Here is a 20,839-nt window from a genome sequence, read left to right as displayed (position 1 = left end):
AAGGCAGTAACTATTAGCAGATTCATTTGTAAATGAGGCAACTGAGGTATAGAGAGGTAAATAACTTGCTAAACATCACAGAGATAGCAAGCAAAATTCAGGAAAGTCTCTCTCTCATTCTCTCTCTCTCATTCTCTCCACCCTCTACTAAATATTAAGGATTTATGTATCTTAATAATTAATTATAAATAAAGGAGTTGTAGAAAATTGAGAAAATACAGGTAATTATAAAGAAGAAAATAAAAATTATACCATTCATTACTTTTAACATTTGGCATTATAGCTGGCTCATATAGGGGTGGGGGTGTGTGTAAGAAAGAAAGTGAGAGAGATAATATGAACCAATTTTTTTCCAGAAAGATAGAACAATTTGGTGCACGAATCACTGGTAATTTTAAAGTTATTTTTAAACCATAAAGGGCTTACTACACTGTCTTTTAAAATATTTTGTGATTATTATTTCCCAGTTCATTAATTGAATTTCAAATGTGTTTCATACAAGTGAATTTTTCTGTCATAACCAAATTTTAAATTGTTTTATTGTATATTTTTCCTATCATTTCTATTTGGTGTTATGTTTCAGAGATATCTTTCTCATCTCAAGATTACATAGACACTTATCTATTATCCCTCTAATATCTTTTACCCATAGTGAGTCAGGTCTTGCAACTTGCAAAGAACACACAAGTGCATGTGTCTTTTTGTAGAACCATTTGTTTTCTTTTGAATGTGTAACCAGTGACGGGATTGCTGGGTTGAATGGTAACTGTTTTAGGTTCTTTGAGAAATCTCAGAACTGCTTTCCACAGTGGCTGAACTAATTTACATTCCCACCAACACTGTATAAGCAGTCCCTTTGCTTTGAAGCTTTGCCAGCATCTGTATTGTTTTTAATTTAATTTAATTTAATTATTATTATACTTTAAGTTTCAGGGTATATGTGCACAATGTGCAGGTTAGTTACATATGTATACATGTGCCATGCTGGTGTGCTGCACCCATTAACTCGTCATTTAACATTAGGTATATCTCCTAAAGCTATCCCTCCCCCATCCCACCACCCCACAACAGTCCCCAGAGTGTGATGTTCCCCTTCCTGTGTCCATGTGTTCTCATTGTTCAATTCCCACCTATGAGTGAGAACATGCGGTGTTTGGTTTTTTGTTCTTGTGCTAGTTTACTGAGAATGATGATTTCCAATTTCATCCACGTCCCTACAAAGGACATGAACTCATCATTTTTTATGGCTGCATAGTATTTCATGGTGTATATGTGCCACATTTTCTTAATCCAGTCTATCATTGTTGGACATTTGGGTTGGTTCCAAGTCTTTGCTATTGTGAATAGTGCCACAATAAACATACGTGTGCATGTGTCTTTACAGCAGCATGATTTATAGTCCTTTGGGTATATACCCAGTAATGGGATGGCTGGGTCAAATGGTATTTCTAGTTCTAGATCCCTGAGGAATCGCCACACTGACTTCTACAAGGGTTGAACTAGTTTACAGTCCCACCAACAGTGTAAAAGTGTTCCTATTTCTCCACATCCTCTCCAGCACCTGTTGTTTCCTGACTTTTTAATGATTGCCATTCTAACTGGTGTGAGATGGTATCTCATTGTGGTTTTGATTTGCATTTCTCTGATGGCCAGTGATGATGAGCATTTTTTCATGTGTTTTTTGGCTGCATAAATGTCTTCTTTTAAGAAGTGTCTGTTCATGTCCTTTGCCCACTTTTTGATGGGATTGTCTGTTTTTTTCTTGTAAATTTGTTGGAGTTCATTGTAGATTCTGGATATTAGCCCTTTGTCAGATGAGTAGATTGCGAAAATTTTCTCCCATTTTGTAGGTTGCCTGTTCACTCTGATGGTAGTTTCTTTTGCTGTGCAGAAGCTCTTCAGTTTAATTAGATCCCATTTGTCAGTTTTGGCTTTTGTTGCCATTGCTTTTGGTGTTTTAGACATGAAGTCCTTGCCCATGTCTATGTCCTGAATGGTAATGCCCAGGTTTTCTTCTAGGGTTTTTATGGTTTTAGGTCTAAGGTTTAAGTCTTTAATCCATCTTGAATTGATTTTTGTATAAGGTGTAAGGAAGGGATCCAGTTTCAGCTTTCTACATATGGCTAGCCAGTTTTCCCAGCACCATTTATTAAATAGGGAATCTTTTCCCCATTGCTTGTCTTTCTCAGGTTTGTCAAAGATCTAATAGTTGTAGATATGTGGTGTTATTTCTGAGGGCTGTGTTCTGTTCCATTGATCTATATCTCTGTTTTGGTACCAGTACCATGCTCTTTTGCTTATTCTTCTAGATTTTCCAGTTTATTTGCATAGAGGTGTTTGTAGTATTCTCTGATGGTAGTTTGTATTTCTGTGGGATCGGTGGTGATAACCCCTTTATCATTTTTTATTGCATCTATTTGATTCTTCTCTCTTTTCTTCTTTATTAGTCTTGCTAGCGGTCTATCAATTTTGTTGATCCTTTCGAAAAACCAGCTCCTGGATTCATTAATTTTTTGAAGTGTTTTTTGTGTCTCTATCTCCTTCAGTTCTGCTCTGATCTTAGTTATTTCTTACCTTCTGCTAGCTTTTGAATGTGTTTGCTCTTGCTTCTCTAATTCTTTTATTTGTGATGTTAGGGTGTCAATTTTTGATCTTTGCTGCTTTCTCTTGTGGGCATTTAGTGCTATAAATTTCCCTCTACACCCTGCTTTAAATGTGTCCTGGGGATTCTGGTACTTTGTGTCTTTGTTCTTATTGGTTTCAAAGAACATCTTTATTTCTTCCTTCATTTCATTATTTACCCAGTAGTCCTTCAGGGATAGGTTGTTCAGTTTCCATGTAGTTGTGTGGTTTTGAGTGAGTTTCTTAATCCTGAGTTCTAATTTGATTGCACTGTGGTCTGAGAGACAGTTTGTTGTGATTTCTGTTCTTTTACATTTGCTTAGGAGTGCTTTACTTCCAACTATGTGGTCAATTTTGGAATAGGTGTGGTGTGGTGCTGAAAAGAATGTATATTCTGTTGATTTTGGGTGGAGAGTTCCATAGATGTCTATTAGGTCTGCTTGGTGCAGAGCTGGGTTCAAGTCTTACGTATTCTTCATAACCTTCTGTCTCATTGATCTGTCTAATATTGACATTGGGATTTTAAAGTCTCCCAATATTGTTGTGTGGGGGTGTAAGCCTCCTTGTGGTTCTCTAAGGACTTGGTTTATGAATCTGGGTGCTCTTGTATTGGGTGCATATATATTTAGGATAGTTAGCTCTTCTTGTTGAATTGATCCCTTTGCCATTATATAATGGTCTTCTTTGTCTCTTTTGATCTTTGTTGGTTTAAAGTCTGTTTTATCAGAGACTAGCATTGCAGCCCCTGGCTTTTTTGTTTTTGTTTTTGTTTCGATTTACTTGGTAGATTTTCCTCCATCCCTTTATTTTCAGCCTATGTGTGTCTGTGCATGTGAGATGGGTGTCCTGAATACAGCACACTTGTGGGTCTTGACTCCTTATCCAATTTGCCAGTCTGTGTCTTTTAATTGGGGCATTTAGCCCATTTACATTTAAGGTTAATATTGTTATGTGTGAAATTCATCCTGTCATTATGATGTTAGCTGGTTATTTTGCCCATTAGCTGATGCAGTTTCTTCCTAGCATTGATGGTCTTTACAATTTGGCATGTTTTTGCAGTGGCTGACACCCGTTGTTCCTTTCCATGTTTAATGCTTCCTTCAGGAGCTCTTGTAAGGCAGGTCTGGTGGTGAAAAACCTCTCAGCATTTGCTCATCTGTAAAGGATTTTATTTCTCCTTCACTTATGAAACTTAGTTTGGCTGCATATGAAATTCTGGGTTGAAAATTCTTTTCTTTAAGAATGTTGAATATTGGCCCCCACTCTCTACTGGCTTGTAGAATTTCTGGTGAGAGATCCACTGTTAGTCTGGTGGGCTTCCCTTTGTGGGTAATCTGACCTTTCTCTCTGGCTGCCCTTAACATTTTTTCCTTCATTTCCACCTTGGTGAATCTAACAATTATGTGTCTTGGGGTTGCCCTTCTCGAGGAGTTTCTTTGTGGCATTCTCTGTATTTCCTGAATTTGATTGTTGGCCTGCCTTCTAGGTTGGGGAATTTCTCCTGGATCATATCCTGAAGAGTGTTTTTCAACTTGGTTCCATTCTTCCCATCAGTTTTGGGTGCACCAATCAAATGTAGATTTGGTCTTTTCACATAGTCCCATATTTCTTGGAGTCTTTATTTGTTTCTTTTTACTCCTTTTTCTCTAAACTTCTCTTCTCACTTTATTTCATTAATTTAATCTTCAATCACTTTCTTCCACTTGATCGAGTTGGCTACTGAAGCTTGTGCATTCATCACATAGTTCTCGTGCCATGGTTTTCAGCTCCATCAGGTTATTTAAGGTCTTCTTGACACTGTTTATTCTAGTTAGCCATTCGTCTAATTATTTTTCAAAGTTTTTAGCTTCCTTGTGATGGGTTTGAACATCTTCCTTTAGCTCCGAGAAGTTTGTTATTACTGACCTTCTGAAGCCTACTTCTGTTAATTTGTCAAAGTCATTCTTTGTTCAGTTTTGTTCCATTGCTGTCGAGGAGCTGCGATTCTTTGGAGGAGAAGAGGCACTTTGGTTTTTATAATTTTCAGCTTTTCTGCTCTCCCCATCTCTCCTTTTCTTTCTTCCCATCTTTGTGGTTTTAGCTACCTTTGATCTTTGATGTTGGTGACTGACCTACAGATGCGATTTTGTTGTGGATGTCCTTTTTGTTGATGTTGATGCTATTCCTTTCTGTTTGTTAATTTTCCTTCTAACAGTCAGGTCCCTCAGTTGCAGGTCTGCTGGGGTTTGCTAGAAGCCTACTCCAGACCCTGTTTGCCTGGGTATCAATGGTGGAAGCTGCAGAACAGCAAATATTGCAGAACAGCAAATATTGCTGCCTCATCTGTCCTCTGGAAGCTTTGTCCCAGAATGGCATCTGCCTGTTTGAGATGTCAGTCAGCTCCTACTGGGAGGTGTTTCCAAGTTAGGCTACACTGGGGTCAGGGACCCACTTGAGGAGGCAGTCTGTCTGTTCTTAGAGCTCAAGCGCCATGCTTGAAGAACCATTGCTCTCTTCAGAGCTGTCAGATAGGGACGTTTAAGTCTGCAGAAGTTTCTGCTGCCTTTTGTTCAGCTATGTCCTGCCCCCAGTGGTGGAGTCAACTGAGGCATCTGGCCTCGGTGAGCTGTGGTGGGCTCCACCCAGTTTGAGCTTCCCCAGCTGCTTTGTTTACATACTCAAGTCTCAGCAATTGTGGACACCCCTCCCCCTGCCAGGCTGCTGCCTCGCAGGTCAATCTCAGACTGCTGCACTAGCAGTGAGCAAGGCTCCTTGGGCATGGACCCACTAAGCCAGGTGCAGGATATAATCTCCTGATGTGCCATTTGCTAAGACCATTGAAAAAGCACAGTATTTAGCAGGGAGTGTCCCCTTTTTTCCAGGTACAGTCTGTCATGGCTTCCCTTGGCTAGGAAAGGGAAATCCCCTAACCCCTTGCACTTCTTAGGTGAGGCGATGCCCTGCCCTGCATTGGCTAGCCCTCCATGGGCTGCACCCACTGCCTAACCATTCCCAATGAGATGAACCAGGTACCTCAGTTGGAAATGCAGAAATTACCCATCTTGTGTGTCGATCATGCTGGGAGCTGTAGACCAGAGCTGTTCCTGTTCAGCCATCTTGGAACAGAAGTCCACCATGATTTTTTATTCCCTGGAGTTCAATCATCTTTTCTGTTTGGCCAGAACAAGGCATGTAGGCCAGAGGTAGATCACAGGGACAGAGGCTGGAGAATGGCAGTAATATTCATTTATGCCTTCTTTAGAAAGTGATTGCAAGAAACACATTCACCCATCCAAACTCAAAGAATGGAGTTGTAGATGCAGAGAACAGTGGAGGCAAGACTTTTAATGTCAGTCTTGCAAGATTGGGTGTCTGGTAGGCAAGCACACCCAGGGCAGTTACCAGTATTACTCTTTAATATGTTGCTCAAATTCTTTCCTTTATGACTTCATACCTTTATCTGTTGCCTATCCTATACTTTTTTCCAAATTTGTCCCTGGACCTTCCCTCAAGATGGGCTTAGCTAGACTACATGTGGCCTTGCCTTGTATTATAATTCATTTTACATCCTTTATTTGTAAGTTGTTGTTGTTGTTGTTTTCTCTGTTATTATAATGTCTCTGGCATAGGGAGGAGTCCTGGAAGCTGGAGCATAGATGCAGGTTAGCCTTAGCTGTACCGTAACTCCTTCTGCACAAATTGTGCTTTCAGCTTTGGTGGTAACAAATTTAAACATTCTGCAGTTTTCCAATCCTTATTTTGTCTTTTTTTTTCCCTAAGGTGGTGACCTATAGAGGTTCCTCTGAATTCCTCACCTTCACATATTCTGTTTCTTCTAACTTGCCATAACACAATCTTTCTCTCCAAATCAGTGAACATTTTTGCACTCATACTATGTTTTTGAGTACTGATTAAATAATTATGACCCAGCTACTCTATGTAATATTAAGCAGGGACACTATGCAAACATTAAAAATGTTTATCTTTATGTGCTGAACTGGAAGGCTATCTTTAGTGGAAAAAAAAAAACCAAGTTGCCAAATAGCATATTCAGAGAAAGTCTAGTTTTACCTTTGTTTAAAAGAAAAAGGAATACTCCACATACACACAAATATTAAAACAAAAGAACCCAATTGTGTATAGATAACACATGGACATATGAAAAGAAAAAGCCTACAAGATAACAGCCTATAGCTATCACAGGGGTTATCTCATGGTCCTTCTTGTGAATCCAAATGATGTAAAGCTTTGATCAAAAAAGATGTATATATACAGAATATTTTTCCAACAATTTTAAGGAGTTCAGGAACTCCTCTGATGTATCCTATTGGTTTTGTCTCTCTGGAGAACTCTGACTAACATGTTCATTCACTTGTCTTCACTGTGTTGCTGCAGCTTCTTAACTGGACTGCAGAGCCTTCCTACAGCAATTTTCATGCACAGATAGCTGTCCAGTTGTTTTCTGTGGGTGATGAGGGCTGAGATTCCCGACTCCCCATCTTGCTTATGTCACTTATATAGCTTCTGAATACATTGATATTTGTAAGGGCAAGAATATCTTGGATATACTTTGCTCTTTTCTGTATTAATTTCATAATCAACTTTTAGTTTCCACAAGCATGTTGTGATTTTGATTGGTATTTCACATAATTCATACATTAATTGGTTAGAATAGAAATTTTTACAATTTTGATTCTTTCAGTCTGTGACATTTGGCAGCAACAGTAACAAATCAGCCATGGAAGTTTCTCCTTCCCTTTATTTTGAGCCTGTGTGTGTCTTACATGTGAGACGGGTCTCTTGAAGACAGCATACAATTGGGTCTTCCTTTTTTATCCTGCTTGCCACTCTGTGCCTTTTTAGTGGGGCATTTAGCCCATTTACATTCAAGGTTAATATTGATATGTGTGCATTTGATTCTGTCATTGTGCTGTCAGCTGGTTATTATGTTTACTTGTTTGTGTGGTTGCTTCATAGTGACATTGGTTTCTGTGTTTAACTGTGTTTTTGTATTAGCTGGTAGCAGTTTTTCCTTTCTATATTTACTGCTCCTTTCAAGATCTCTTGTAAGGCAGGTCTGGTGGTAATGAAGTCCCTCAACATTTGCTTATCTGAGAAGGATTGTATTATTCCTTCACTTAGGAGCTTAGTTTGGCTAGATATGAAATTCTTGGTTGAACACTATTTTCTTTAAGGATGTGGAAGACAAAACCCCAAACTCTTCTGGCTTGTAGGGTACCAGTGGAGAGGTCTGCTGTTAGCCTGACGGGGATCCCTTTGTAGATGACTCACCCTTTCCTTATAGCTGCCTTTAACATTCTTTTATTTTGACCTTGGAAAACATAATGATTATGTGTCTTGGTGATTATCTTCTTGTGTAGAATCTTGAAGGACTTCTCTGTATTTACTGAATTTGACTGTTGTCCTCTCTAGCAAGGTTGGGGATATTTTCATGGACAATATTCTGAAATATATTTTCCAAGTTGTTTTCTTCCTTCCCCTCCCTTTCAGTGATGCCAATTACTTGTAGATTTGGCCTGTTTACATAACCCATACTTCTTGGAGGCTTTGTTTATTTCTTTTTTTTTCTTTATTTGTGTCTGACTGTCTTATTTCAGAGAACCAGCATCAAGTTCTGAGATTGTTTCCTCAGCTTGGTTTATTCTGCTCTTAATACTTTTGATTGCATTGTGGAATTCTTGTATTGCGCTATTCAGCTCTGTCAGACCCACTAAGTGCTTTTTTATACTGGCTATTTTTCTTTCAGCTTCTGTGTCACTTTATTGTGATTCTTATTTTTCTTGGATTGGATTTTGCCATCCTCCTGAATTTCCATGATCTTTTTTTTTCTATCCATATTCTGAATTCTATTTCTGTCATTCTAGCCAGTTTGGCCTGGTTAAGAACCTTTGTTGGAGAACTGGTGTGATCATTTGGAGGACATATGATATTTTGGCCATTTGAGTTACCAGAGTTCTTACATTGTTTTTTTTTTTCTCATCTCTGCATGTGGGTGTTTCTTTAACTGCAGAGTAGTTTGAGTATAGTCAATCAACTTATTTTCTGGATGTTTTCACTGGGCCAAGGCTTTGTGTAGGGTCTGTATTTGATGCTCACTTCTTATCTCTTGTTTCAGAGGGGGATATATTAGTGAGATATTTTTGGTGTTGAAGTTTTGAGGTGTGATTCAGTAGGTGATAGGCTTACAGGACAGCTGGAAGACTCTTGTTCTGTTGTGTGGCTCCCCTATGTTTCCTCACATTTGCAGCTGTGTTCCCTCTCAGTGCTCAGAACGTGTGGTTTCCTCTCCCCCTGAGTGCTGCCTGTAGGTCCTGATTCAGCACTCCTGGGCTGCCCGCTGCAGCTTTGGGGAGATCTTTGTGTTTATGTTCCTTCCCCAGCTTAGAGACAGCAGTGGAAGAGATCTTCGTAATGGTTGTGGCTAAGGGTCATTTGTTTGACTCCTGGGGGCTCCACCCCAGAGAGATGCAGGTCAGCAATCGCTCAGTGCAGCCAGCCCAAGATAGAGGGTATGTGTTGTGGGCCCAAGCCAGGGGTTCTTTGTCTGGTGATGAGTGGTGGGGGGTGTGTGGGACCCGTGGGAGACAGACCAGCCTCTTCTCCTTGGGTTGACTGCAGATTATTAGAGGTGTGGATCAAGCACTTAGTGTCTTTGCTCATTCATTAGTTGGAGCGTGTCAAGGGCAGTTCCACTGCAGAGGCAGTAGCATAGAAACTTTCTGTTGACCTCGGAAGCTCTGTCTAGGGAGTTGGTGATTTGGTACTGGCTTGATAGTTCTGGCTGGTGGTGGCTGGAAGCCCAGGCCTGAGGATCTTCCTGGTGAGAAGATATGGGAATGGAAACCCACAAAACACTCTGGCCACTTTTCCATAGGGCTGATGTTTTATGCTTGGGGACTGCTCCAGTACCTGGTCACCTCAGATTTCCCAGAACCTGGAGGTGTCACCAGTGAAGGCTGTGAAACAGCAAAGATAGTGGCCTGTCCCTTCCTCTGAGAGCTTTGTCCCAGGGAGGTATGCAGTTTGGTGGCCCAAAACAGCTGTAGGAAGTGGCTGGAGAGCCTAGTTGAGAGGTTCCACCCAGTGAGGAGGAACAGGATTAGGAACCACTTGAAAAAGCAGTCTGGCCACGTTTTGGTAGAACAGCTGTGCTGTGTTGGGGGTCTACTTCAGTCCTCAGTCGTCTCAGATACTTCAAAGCCCAAAGGCTGGAGTTGCTAAGTCATTAAAACAGCAAAGATGGTAACCCACTTCTCCCTCTGTGAGTGCCATCTCAGGGATAATTCAAATCTTTGTCACCTGGAGAGCTTGGTGGGGGTGGCTGCAGGCCCCAGTTGGGAGGTCCTGCCCAGTGAGGAGGAATGGGATTGGACACCCACCTAAAGCATAGTCTGGCTATGTTTGGGTAGAGCAGCTGTGTTGTGCTAGGCTGGGGGTTCTCTTCCACCCTGGGTCAGCTCAGATTCTTCAAAGCCCAAAGGCCGGAACAGCTAAGGCATCTGAACAGCAAAGATGACAGCCCAGCTCTTCCCTTTGAGCTCCTTCTTAGGGAGGTACAATGCCACTACTGGTAGCTGTCTGGAATTCCAAGCCAGTGGATCTTATCTTGTGAGGTGGCATGGAAGTGGGGCCTGTGGATTGTTGCTGTTAACCCCCCTGGATTCAGCCTCTTTCCTAGGGTTATATACAGGAGTCTAACCTCCAACTTTGCTGGAGCTGCAGCTACTTTTACCAGAAAACCCAAGTATCTAAGCCTTCGAGGACTCCATGCTGGCCCGAGTGGCTGCTCTGCCAAGACTCCACATAGCTCTGTGTATTAGACTGAAGACTGAAAGCCCTGGTGGAGTGGGTTCACAAGGAGATCTCCTGACTTGAGGGTTGCAAAGACCTAATGCTCACCCTTTCTGTTCCTTTCCATGACAGCCACACACACTAGCTGCCATCTTGCCCACTCCTCCACTTCTCCTCTAGTTTTCTTAAGGTTTGAATTGGCATTCTTTTTTCAATTTTTTTCTGATTCACAGCTTTGTTACTTTATTGTATTTCTTTTCAAAAGATTGTTACTTCTGATTTTAGCATTGGCTACATCTCATAAATATTGCTTTATTTTATTCATATGTACCTTGTATATTAATAAGCAATTTGGCAACTTATACATTAAGGGGTATTGAAGAAGGGAGGAGGCTTTGATATCTGCAATGTTAGTTTGGATTCCCACCCCTTCACTTACTAGCTGCGTTTCTGAATTCCTCTGGCCTAAGTTTATTCATCTGTGAAGTTGGTATAACAGTAAAACTTAGCTCAACTGAAACCATTTAAATTCTTTGAACATAGAAAGCACTCAATAAATAATAACACATGATTCACGTATAGAGTTTATTATATGCTGGGGTCCCTATTCTGAGTTTTGAATAAGTATCAGCTCAATCATCCTAAACAACTCCAAAATAGATATATAATATCTCGATTTTACAAATGAGAAAACTGAGGCACAAAAGATTGTGTGGCTTGCCCAGCATCACACACCTTGGGGTGGCAGAGCCTGAATTTTAAGCCAGGCAGTTTGGACAAGGAGAAAATTTTTAATTTTAAATTATGAAGTATATCGGTTAACTACTGCTGTATAACAAACTGCAAAATCCAGTGCTGACTGCAACATTCATTTATTGTCACTCACATATCCTCAGATCATCTGGAGATCAGCTGGGACTGGCTGATGTAGAGTAGGCTTAAATGCATGACTTCTCTGAACATGACTGCAGGTTAGCTTGTCTAGGTTGAGCTTGACTGAGATATATTTGACCCATGTTTCTTTCATCCTCTCCTGGATTCAATAGTTACCCAGTCAAACAAGAGTAAATTTTCTAAATTTAATGGGGGAGAAAAAGAAAGTTTCAGTCCCACAGTATCAGATGTTGCTATTGGCTGTGAACTTTGAATATCATCTCCATTATAATTTCCCACTAGACTCTAGATACAAGAAATCAAATCATCAGACTCATAAGTAAATGTGATTGCAGGGACCATATCCTTGTTTCTATCCCACTTCATGATTAAAATCACCTCCTTCTTTCTTATGCTACAGCTGGTGTAGGCAAGGAAATTGCCAAAAATGTATTAGATGATTAGCTGAGAGAGGTCTTAGGCAAACTGCAGCTATCTCATGTTGCTCTTTCTTAAAGACACAACCGGGCCAATATATTGCTTTTTTTCCCCTTTCCAATGGCAGAACCCCTCTGTCTGTTTATTCTCTCCCATCCAGAAACACAGAATAAACAATGGTTACCACCATGTCTTTATTATGCTGTATCAGCATATATGGGAGATGATGTTTCTGAACTCCTGGGGGTCTGTGCCAGGCCTCATTTCTGTAGTGGCAAAGTCCTAACATTGAGCCATCTTTGATCTGAGAAGCCACAGGAAACAAAAGATTTCTAAATCTTGTTGTTTCACAAATAATTTTGGACAAATTCATAAATGATGAGGCCACATTATTTATCCTGATGTAGGATAAAAATAATGAACCTCCAGGACCTAAAGATCCTGATGTCTGTGGCATTGAGCCATCTGTTGGTCCATATTGGCATATTTTGTGCATCAAATCAAGCCTTCTTTGTCCAAAGGCAGTAGGCAGCATGAATTTTGTTATAGTCCATTCATGATCATATTTTGTGGGTTAGGGAGATTCTGATGGGCCATATCTGGCAGAAATCTCAGAATCTGTAAACTCAGCAGCACTTTCTCTTTTGCAACCTCTTTAAGGCATCTTTAATTTCTTTGTTCCTCAAACTGTAAATCAAGGGATTTAACATGGGAATGACCACAGTGTAGAAAACAGATGCAAATCTGTCAAAGCTTGAAGAAGCTCCAGAGCTAGAACTCAAATAGACAAAGATTCCTGATGTATAGAAGAGGGAAACAGCTGTTAGATGAGAAGCACAGGTGTTGAATGCCTTGGACCTGCCTTTAGCTGAAGTGATCTTCATGATGGAGATGCCAATATAGCCATAGGATATCATGATAACTAGGGCACTTGCTATCCCAAAGAACATGGTTAATATAGCAGTCATGACCTGTACAAAGAAAGTGTCAGTACAGGACAAGATTAACAGCTGGGGCATGTCACAGAAGAAATGTCTGATGACATTAGACCCACAGAAGTGGAGTTGAAGCAAAGCACCAATTTGGAATAAAGAAGCAGTGAGGCCAGTCATGTAGGCTCCCAGTACCATCCAAACACAGAGGGTGGGTGACATGATGGATGAATAGAGCAGGGGGTTACAAATGGCAGCATAACGATCATAAGCCATGGCTGTCATGAGACAAGACTCACTCAGTCCCATCGTTGAAAAGATAAAGTACTGAATAATACAACCAACAAAAGTGATAGTTTGCTGTTCCTGTAAGAGGTTGGAGAGCATCTTGGGGACTGTGGAGCTGATATAGCAGACATCTATGAAGGACAGGTTACTGAGGAAGAAATACATGGGTGTATGGAGGTGGGAATCCATCCTTATTAAAACAATGAGGGAGAGGTTCCAGGCCAGAGATGTAATGTAGATCACCAGGAATATAGTGAAGAGCACTTTTATGATCCTGGGAAAATCTGAGAATCCCAGCAGGATGAAATAGGTGATTTCTGTAATATTTCCTCCCCAAGTCATTGGCTCAGTGCTCCTAATATCAGAAAGGAGACAAGAGAATGGATTGCTAACTCAGTTGAAGTGATAACATTACCATCTTCATATGTGTACATCTTTTCTTCCAACAAGCACTGGAAAAGGAGAAATGTTTCACTCTTCTGATGGAAAGACCCCAGCATTTCTTGAATTGTCAGCATGTACCTGCACAATACTTCAGGTTCTTGATTAATTCATGGAGTATCATGAGAATTAAAAATATATTTTAAAAGTTGACTGGTAATTTTTTTAAAATATGCTATAGAAATGCTGAGAGTATTACGTATAAGGTAAAGATCACTAATTAAGATAATAGTTTTTCTTCAAAAAGACCTCTGGTGATTCATTATATAACTGTTGCTTTAAAATTATGAAAGCTTAGGCCGGGCGTAGTGGCTCATGCCTGTAATCCTAGCACCTTGGGAGGCTGAGGTGGGTGGATCACCTGAGGTCAGGAGTTTGAGACCAGCCTGGCCAAAATGGCAAAACCCCATCTCTACTAAAAATACAAAAATTAGCTGGGCGTGGTTGCACAGACCTGTAATCCCAGTTACTCCTGAGGCTGAGGCAGGAGAATCACTTGAACCCAGGAGGCAGAGGTTGCAGTGAGGTGAGATCATGCCGCTGCTCTCCAGCCTAGGCAACAGAGTGAGACTCCGTTTCAACAACAACAACAAAAATTATGAAAGTTTAAATGGCATCCTTCCAAAATATATTTGATGGACAACAGTCCTGCCCTGGATTGTTATCTAAGTAGATTTAAAATACTTTTTATTTTACCCTTTAGAAAAATTGCTTTCCCTGTTTATAATAACTTCTCCTATTTTAATAAAGATGTATTTAATATAACATATCCAAACTGGCCTTAACAATAATATCATACATTCTGATAATATTTTGAGGCAGACAGAGCGTGGGTGTCCAATAAAGTTTTGGAATAAATTTTCTCAGGGAAGCCTTAATACAAAGCATTCCAGAAGGAGGCTAGTGCAGCTCACTCTTGGCCCCAACTATTGTCTCAATTTTAGAGTATCTGGGAAACAGCATAGTAATGTGGCTAAGGGTTCAGACTTTGGAGTTTATTTCCAATACCTTCTTCTTCTATTAACTTGTACCAGTGACATAAAAACATTAAGCTTAATTTACTACTAATAATGTAAGGACAATAAAAGCTTCTAACTTCCCAGGTTACTGGGAAGGCTATAAGTGAAAATTCATGCAAAAACTTAGCACACATTTATGTATACAGCAATTGTTCAACAGAGAATGGCTATTGTTATCACGGACTGCTTACAGATAATCATGAGTGACAGGTATACCTGTGGGTAGGAATGTGAAAAGTAATATTTTCATGGGTTAATTTGAGGAAATTCATGAGACAACATCAGCCCTATAGACAGCCAGGCCTCATTGCCTCCAGGCAGGTGTAGATTGAGACCTAGTGTCCATGCCGGTCAAGCCACCTAGAGTCATAATGATATAAGCCGCATAAGCCATTTTTTCTTCAGTTTGCTTGACTTTGGGTACACTAGGTCAGTGGAAAACCAGCATCAAATTATGATGGATCTTGAACTAGGAAAAAGGTCAAAGTAAATATTTCAATTCTCTAATAATACAGAGGTATATCTTTTTATTTTTTGGTAGATTCAATCAGCAAGTCAGAGCTTACCAACAGACTTATAGTATTAGGTTGGTGTAAAAGTAATTGCAGCAATGAAAGGTATGCATAGATAGTGTACATTCACTCTGCTCCATACTCAGACTGTCCTTTCTTGAGATCAAAGAGCAAACCAATGATAGATAATAGCCAAGACAATTTTGAAAAAGATGAATAATTAGAAAGGATTTTAACTTTCAGATATTAAAAAGTATTTTGAACATTGATAATTCATTATTCTTATAATAATAGACATGCCAAAAGAACAAATAAAAATTTCATAAATAAATGTGTGTTGGTAAGAATTTTATATATGAAAAAGTATTTTTGGTTGACAGTGAAAGAACAAACTCTTCTATAAATGGTCTGTGAGACCTGCCTCACTATGGGTAAAAGAGTATTTGAGGAATAAATAGATGTGCATTTATATAATCTTGGGATGGAAGTGATATTCCTGAAAAATAACACTAAAACAGAAATTATAAGAGAAAAAATATGGCAAAGCAATTTAAAACTTGGTTACGGCAGAAAAACTCTTACATAAAGCATATTTGAAAGACAGTTGATGAATGGGGGAAAATAGGGATAAGACAGAAAAAGACATATAATTATTACCTTAATATATAAGATATTGTATAAATCAGTAAGGAATGGGCACTCATATGACCACTGATGAGTGCACAAGGTAGTTCTACTTTTCTGGAGAAAAATTATGTGCTTTTTATAAACTCTTTTGCATGCATGAGCTCTCTCTCCAATCCTCCGCTCTCTTCTCTCTCTCTATCACACACACACACACACACACACACAAACACACACACACTCCTTACAAACCATTTATAATGTCAAACATTAAAATTAATGGATGGTATCATTTTGATTTTCTTCTTTATACTTATCTGTATTCTCTTGTTTTCCTACAGCTTCTGCATTTATGATAAAAATATTATTAAATGTAAAAATCATTAATAGGGTGGAGAAAGGGGGAGAAGAAGGAAGAGAGAGAGAGGACAGAGAAAAAAGGGGAGAAAGAGATAGAATGTGAGAGAGTAGACTTTCCTGAATCTTACTTGCAGGCTGTGTGATGTTTAGCACATGATTAACTTCTCTTTACCTCAGTTGCTTCATCTATATGTGAAGCTGATAATCATTAAACCTCAAAGGGTTGTTGCAAGGATGGAAATGACATAAAGGGCTTAAAACAATAAGGCCTCAGCCAGACGCAGTGGCTCAGACCTATAATCCCAGCACTATGGGAGGCCGAGGCAGGTGGATTGCCTGAGGTCAGGAGTTTGAGACCAGTCTGGCTAACATGGTAAAGCTCCTCCTCTTTGAAAAATACAAAAATTAGCCAGGCTTTGTGGCGCACGCCTGTAGTCCCAGCTACTCGGGAGGCTGAGAAGGGGAATTGCTCGAACCTGGGAAGCAGAGGTTGCAGTGAACCGAGATTGTGCCACTGCACTCCAGCCTGGGCAACAGAGCGAGACTCTTCAAAACAAAAAACAAAAACACTAAGGCCTCAAAAAATGTTAGCAATGATCATTCCCATCATCACTTCTCTCTTAAAGGGGAATAAAGGAAGAACTAGTACTGAAGTATCAAGGACCTCTTAATAAAATTATTTATGATTTCTAAACCAGACTAAAGATATTGTTGACAAATGATTGTACTTCTTTCTATCTTGTAGTATTGTGTTATCTCCCACACAGCTGAATTGTCAACTCCTGATGCTGCTTTTTGTTCCAGTACCACCAAGTACCCTCAAGCTGAGAACGCTGACTGTACAGAGCACACCTATAAGTAGAGACGTTTGGTTACTTAATGCTAAGCATTGTATATACTAATATTTGCAGAACTCAACAAGTTTGTGTCTAACACATTAATAAATGGTTCTTTCACTCAGGCTTGGATGTCAAACTAAGAAAATCTTATTTTTATTTCCATTATGGTTTTGTTAACTTGGAAATCTTTCTGTTTACTCTTAGAATAGCCATAAAAAGGAACGAGATCATGTCCTTTGCAGGGACATGGATGGAGCTGGAAGCCATCATCCTCAGCAAATGAACGCAGAGTCATTATCCTCAGCAAATTAGTGCAGGAACAGAAAACCAAACACCATATCTTCTCACTTACAAGTGGGAGCTGAACTATGAGGACACATGGATACAGTGAGAGGAGTAACACACACTGGGGCCTGTCAGGGGGTGGAGTGAGGGGAGGGAGAGCATTAGGAAAAATAGCTAATGCATGCTGGGCTTAATACTTAGGTGATGGGTTGATAGGCGCAGAAAACCACCATGAAACACATTTACCTATGTAGCAAACCTGAACATCATGCACAAGTACCCCAGAACTTAAAATAAAAATAAAAATGAAAAAAAGATTTAAAAATAAAAAAACCCTCTAATACAATATCTCAGATATGTTATCCAAGGTGAGTTAGATTTAATGGAAATATTTTTAAAATATAAGCTCTCACAGATAACATCCCCCAAACATGAATATAACTGGTCAATTCAGTGACAATAAGTCAAATTGTTGATCAATTGGTTGCACTGAAACTCTTTACTTTTTTATTACATTCTGGTGACACAGGCAGACATAATTAAATGTACTCTATGTAATCTACCATTTCCAGTAAAGAACAAGGAGTTGTGGATTGCTTTTCTTATTCATGATAAAATTTATCCTGAAAACTTACCTTGTTGACATTTGATAAGCTAGAGAAAAAGAGAAAAAACTGGATACATTCACTCTCTTTGATTAATTCCTTGCATATGTTCACCATCTTCTGAGACAATTCGCATAGGAAAAGATAATTGATGTAAAGATAGGTTAAAGATTTTACTAGATGAATATAGGTGATCAAAATCCTATCCAGTGCTAATCTAATAAGGACATGGTCAGTTTGCAAAGTTGTGCAGGGTACAAAATCAGGTAAACCCAGAAACGTTGCTCAATAAAGAACAATATATGTACAAGAAGGTTACAAAGAATATTTAAAGCAACACTTCTTGTGCTTGGAGTGGGTATCTCTGATATCTGTGTTGCCCAGGACAGTGTCTTCAGATCCCAGGGTCTCCAAAAATTACAACAGAGAGCAATTTGAAGTATTTCAGAAGTTCTAACAGCCTTATATAGGAGTACTCCGTCATATCATTAAGACTCAGTGTGTCTCTTGTTATTCAGAGATCATAAATCAAAGCTATGTATTTAAACAGAATCAAGTTAATTATTAGCATTTTGAAAACAGAATCCTGAAGGGCAAAAATTAAATTAAAAGGGTCCTTGGGGTGGAGAAAACTGGGAAACATACCCAAGCAGGTTTTGATCTGAGGAAATTCCTCTGAAACTCAGTAAATTACTATTTTTGATGCATTTTTCAGGCTTTATAGACAACATATATTTGACTATAGTTTATCCCAACATCCCCATTTTACAGGTGAAAAAAAAAGAAGATAGCAGTGTTCAAGGTCACATCCTTAAGAATTCAATACCCATCCCTCACTCCAGAATAATACCTGAAATTTTATGTTTGAGGTTTTTCTTTTTACAGAAGGTTGAGTAAGGAGTAAGAGAATCCAACGAAGAGCTTTATGTACAGAATGTGGAAGTGAGGAAGAGGGAAGAGTTGAAGAATGAGAGAGACTGAGGACCATAAACTCTGTTCCATGTGTATCCTTACCGGAAGAATTACATGGATATTGAGACGGTACAGAATCCACTGTTCTAAGTCTTGTCCTGTGACCTTTACCCAGGTCCTCCAAGAAGACAGGGTTCTTGCCAAAGGTTGAAATTGCTTATTTCTTTTCCAATGGAATTTTTCAGGTGGGCGTATCACACTCCAAGATGGGCATGTTTGACCACAAAATTGGCTGTCCACTCACAGCAAGAGAGATGGCCTCAAGTGGGAATCATTTTAAATGTGTCTCTGAGAGCAGAGATGAAAGGAGAAAAGCCAATTAGAGAGAGAAAGCATGCCAGGTACTTGCTCTCTGGTGCCATGGTTGTCATGGAGTTTTTGTCCCTGCTGATCTCACGCCCCACTTTGCTATGTGGGTCAATTCCCTATTTCCCTATCGTCCTATCATGATGTCAGGATTGCAACTTTTTACAAAACTTGAAGTCATTGGAGTTGGAAAGAAGATAGGGACCATCTAGTCCAAAACTCTCAATTTCTGGGTGAAAAATCTGAGACCAGAGTGCTGAAGAGTTTGCCCAAGATGACACCCTAGCCAGTAATATAGCTTGATAGCAATAAATTTGATATGTACATGCTTCTCTGCTTACAAAACGCTTTCATTCTAGGCAATTACGTACATATTTCCTCAAATACCTGACTTGAGTCAATTATCACAGCAGTCCTGCAAGGCAGACATGGCATTATTTCCCATGCATAAGTGAGGAAATTGAGGCACTAAGGAATACAATAAGATTAATTCATAACAAAGCCATGGCTTCTCATGGTTATGACTGTGGGTATTGATATCATACAATTTGGGTTGAATTTTGGCTGGCCACTTGCTACTTGTGTGACCTTGAGCAAATTAACCTCTCTAAGCCTCAGTGTTTTCACCTGTAAAATGGGGCTAACAGTAATAGCTACTTCACAGGGTAGGTTTTCATTGAGAATTAAATTGGATAAAGACTATAAAGCACTTATCAGAGTATGTAGTATAAATCATGCTTTCTGTTTAATAGTAGATATAACTTACATGTTTTGATTTGGAGATCCTTCCAACATATTATGCTGTATTTCTATCCTTTGTTAAAATTCTTCATTAAAAATATCTACTTATGGTCATTTCTACAAACATTTTGGGTTTATTTGGGGGTGGGGAGAGGAAGCTCATTTATCTTTGCAGTTGCAAGGGATATAGAAATGTTTTGGACAAGGTCCCATTCTCAGTTTGATCTACCTCAGCAATTCTTACTTAAAGGAAGAAATGGATGGGTGGTGGCAATAAGTTAATGATCTAACTCTTGTTAATGAATGAGTACTGATATGTTTTCCTCCGATAAGGACTATAAGAATACAATCCCTTAAACTGAATAGCTTTTTTAAAAAAATAAATTTTATTGTATATAATCAAAGTGTACAACATGTTATAAGATACATATCGACAGTAAAGTGGTTACTATAGTGAAGCAAATTAACATATCCGTCATTGCACATAGTTACCCAGTTTGTGTGTGTGTGTGTGGCAAGGGCAGCTAAAGTCTCATTTAGCAAAAACCCTAAGTACAATAGTATTAACTATAGATTTCACTTATTTGTGGAATCTTAAAATAAATAGCTTCTTAAGATTTGCTGTTATTTTTAAGAATAACACCAAAAGTATGGAGTTTGGGCACAGTGGCTAACCAATAGTGGGATTATTTTGGACCAATAAGAACTATTATATTCCATAACTCACACTTTGTGAGGTTCGAGATATATTGTTACCTACAATGAGAAGAGGATGACAGGCCTCAGTATGCCTAAATATTCCATCTGCAATTGGGATAATTTCTCACCTGCCAACCTCATGTGGGTATAGGAAAAATCAAATCTATGTGATGCAACTACATGAAGTGTTGTAAAATGTTGTATAAATCCTAATGTAATATCAATGAAATTTAGTACATAAACTCTAGACTAGAGAAATATCTCTTACACATTTAAAAAAGTTATCTCGGTCAATCTCCGAGCCTCCATGATACCCCTAGATCTGGTGCTTCTGCTGCTCCCTGGTCAAACTTAGGCCCTGGAATCCCTGGGAGGCTCAGGCCTCAGGTACTTGGGTCCATCCTCGCTACACATACCATGATAGCCATCATTTCTGAGGTTTTGCGCAGTCTCTGGGAGGCTACCATGAAGCATGCTCCAGGTGTACCTTTG

At 39.3% G+C, this 20,839-nt stretch overlaps 1 protein-coding gene across 1 annotated transcript; it reads right to left on the bottom strand.

Annotated features, from left to right (window-relative positions):
• Positions 1-6,046: 6,046 nt before the first annotated feature.
• LOC466609 (olfactory receptor 5AN1) lies at positions 6,047-18,857 on the bottom strand. Its single transcript, XM_054661741.2, has 2 exons — positions 18,480-18,857; positions 6,047-13,299 (listed from the first exon to the last, which is right to left on the bottom strand). Exon 2 carries the CDS (start codon positions 13,284-13,286, stop codon positions 12,351-12,353), a length of 936 nt encoding a protein of 311 aa, XP_054517716.1. The 5' UTR covers positions 13,287-13,299; positions 18,480-18,857; the 3' UTR covers positions 6,047-12,350.
• Between the last annotated feature and the right edge of the window lie 1,982 nt (positions 18,858-20,839).

The sequence above is a fragment of the Pan troglodytes genome, chromosome 9 (assembly GCF_028858775.2).
Source record: "Pan troglodytes isolate AG18354 chromosome 9, NHGRI_mPanTro3-v2.0_pri, whole genome shotgun sequence".
Lineage (NCBI taxonomy): Eukaryota > Metazoa > Chordata > Mammalia > Primates > Hominidae > Pan > Pan troglodytes.
This window is presented reverse-complemented; position numbering and strand designations above follow the sequence as displayed.

Excerpts from the sequence above, each read along its gene's own strand:
- LOC466609 (XM_054661741.2), bottom strand. The coding sequence starts at position 13,286 with ATGACTTGGGGAGGAAATATTACAGAAATCACCTATTTCATCCTGCTG.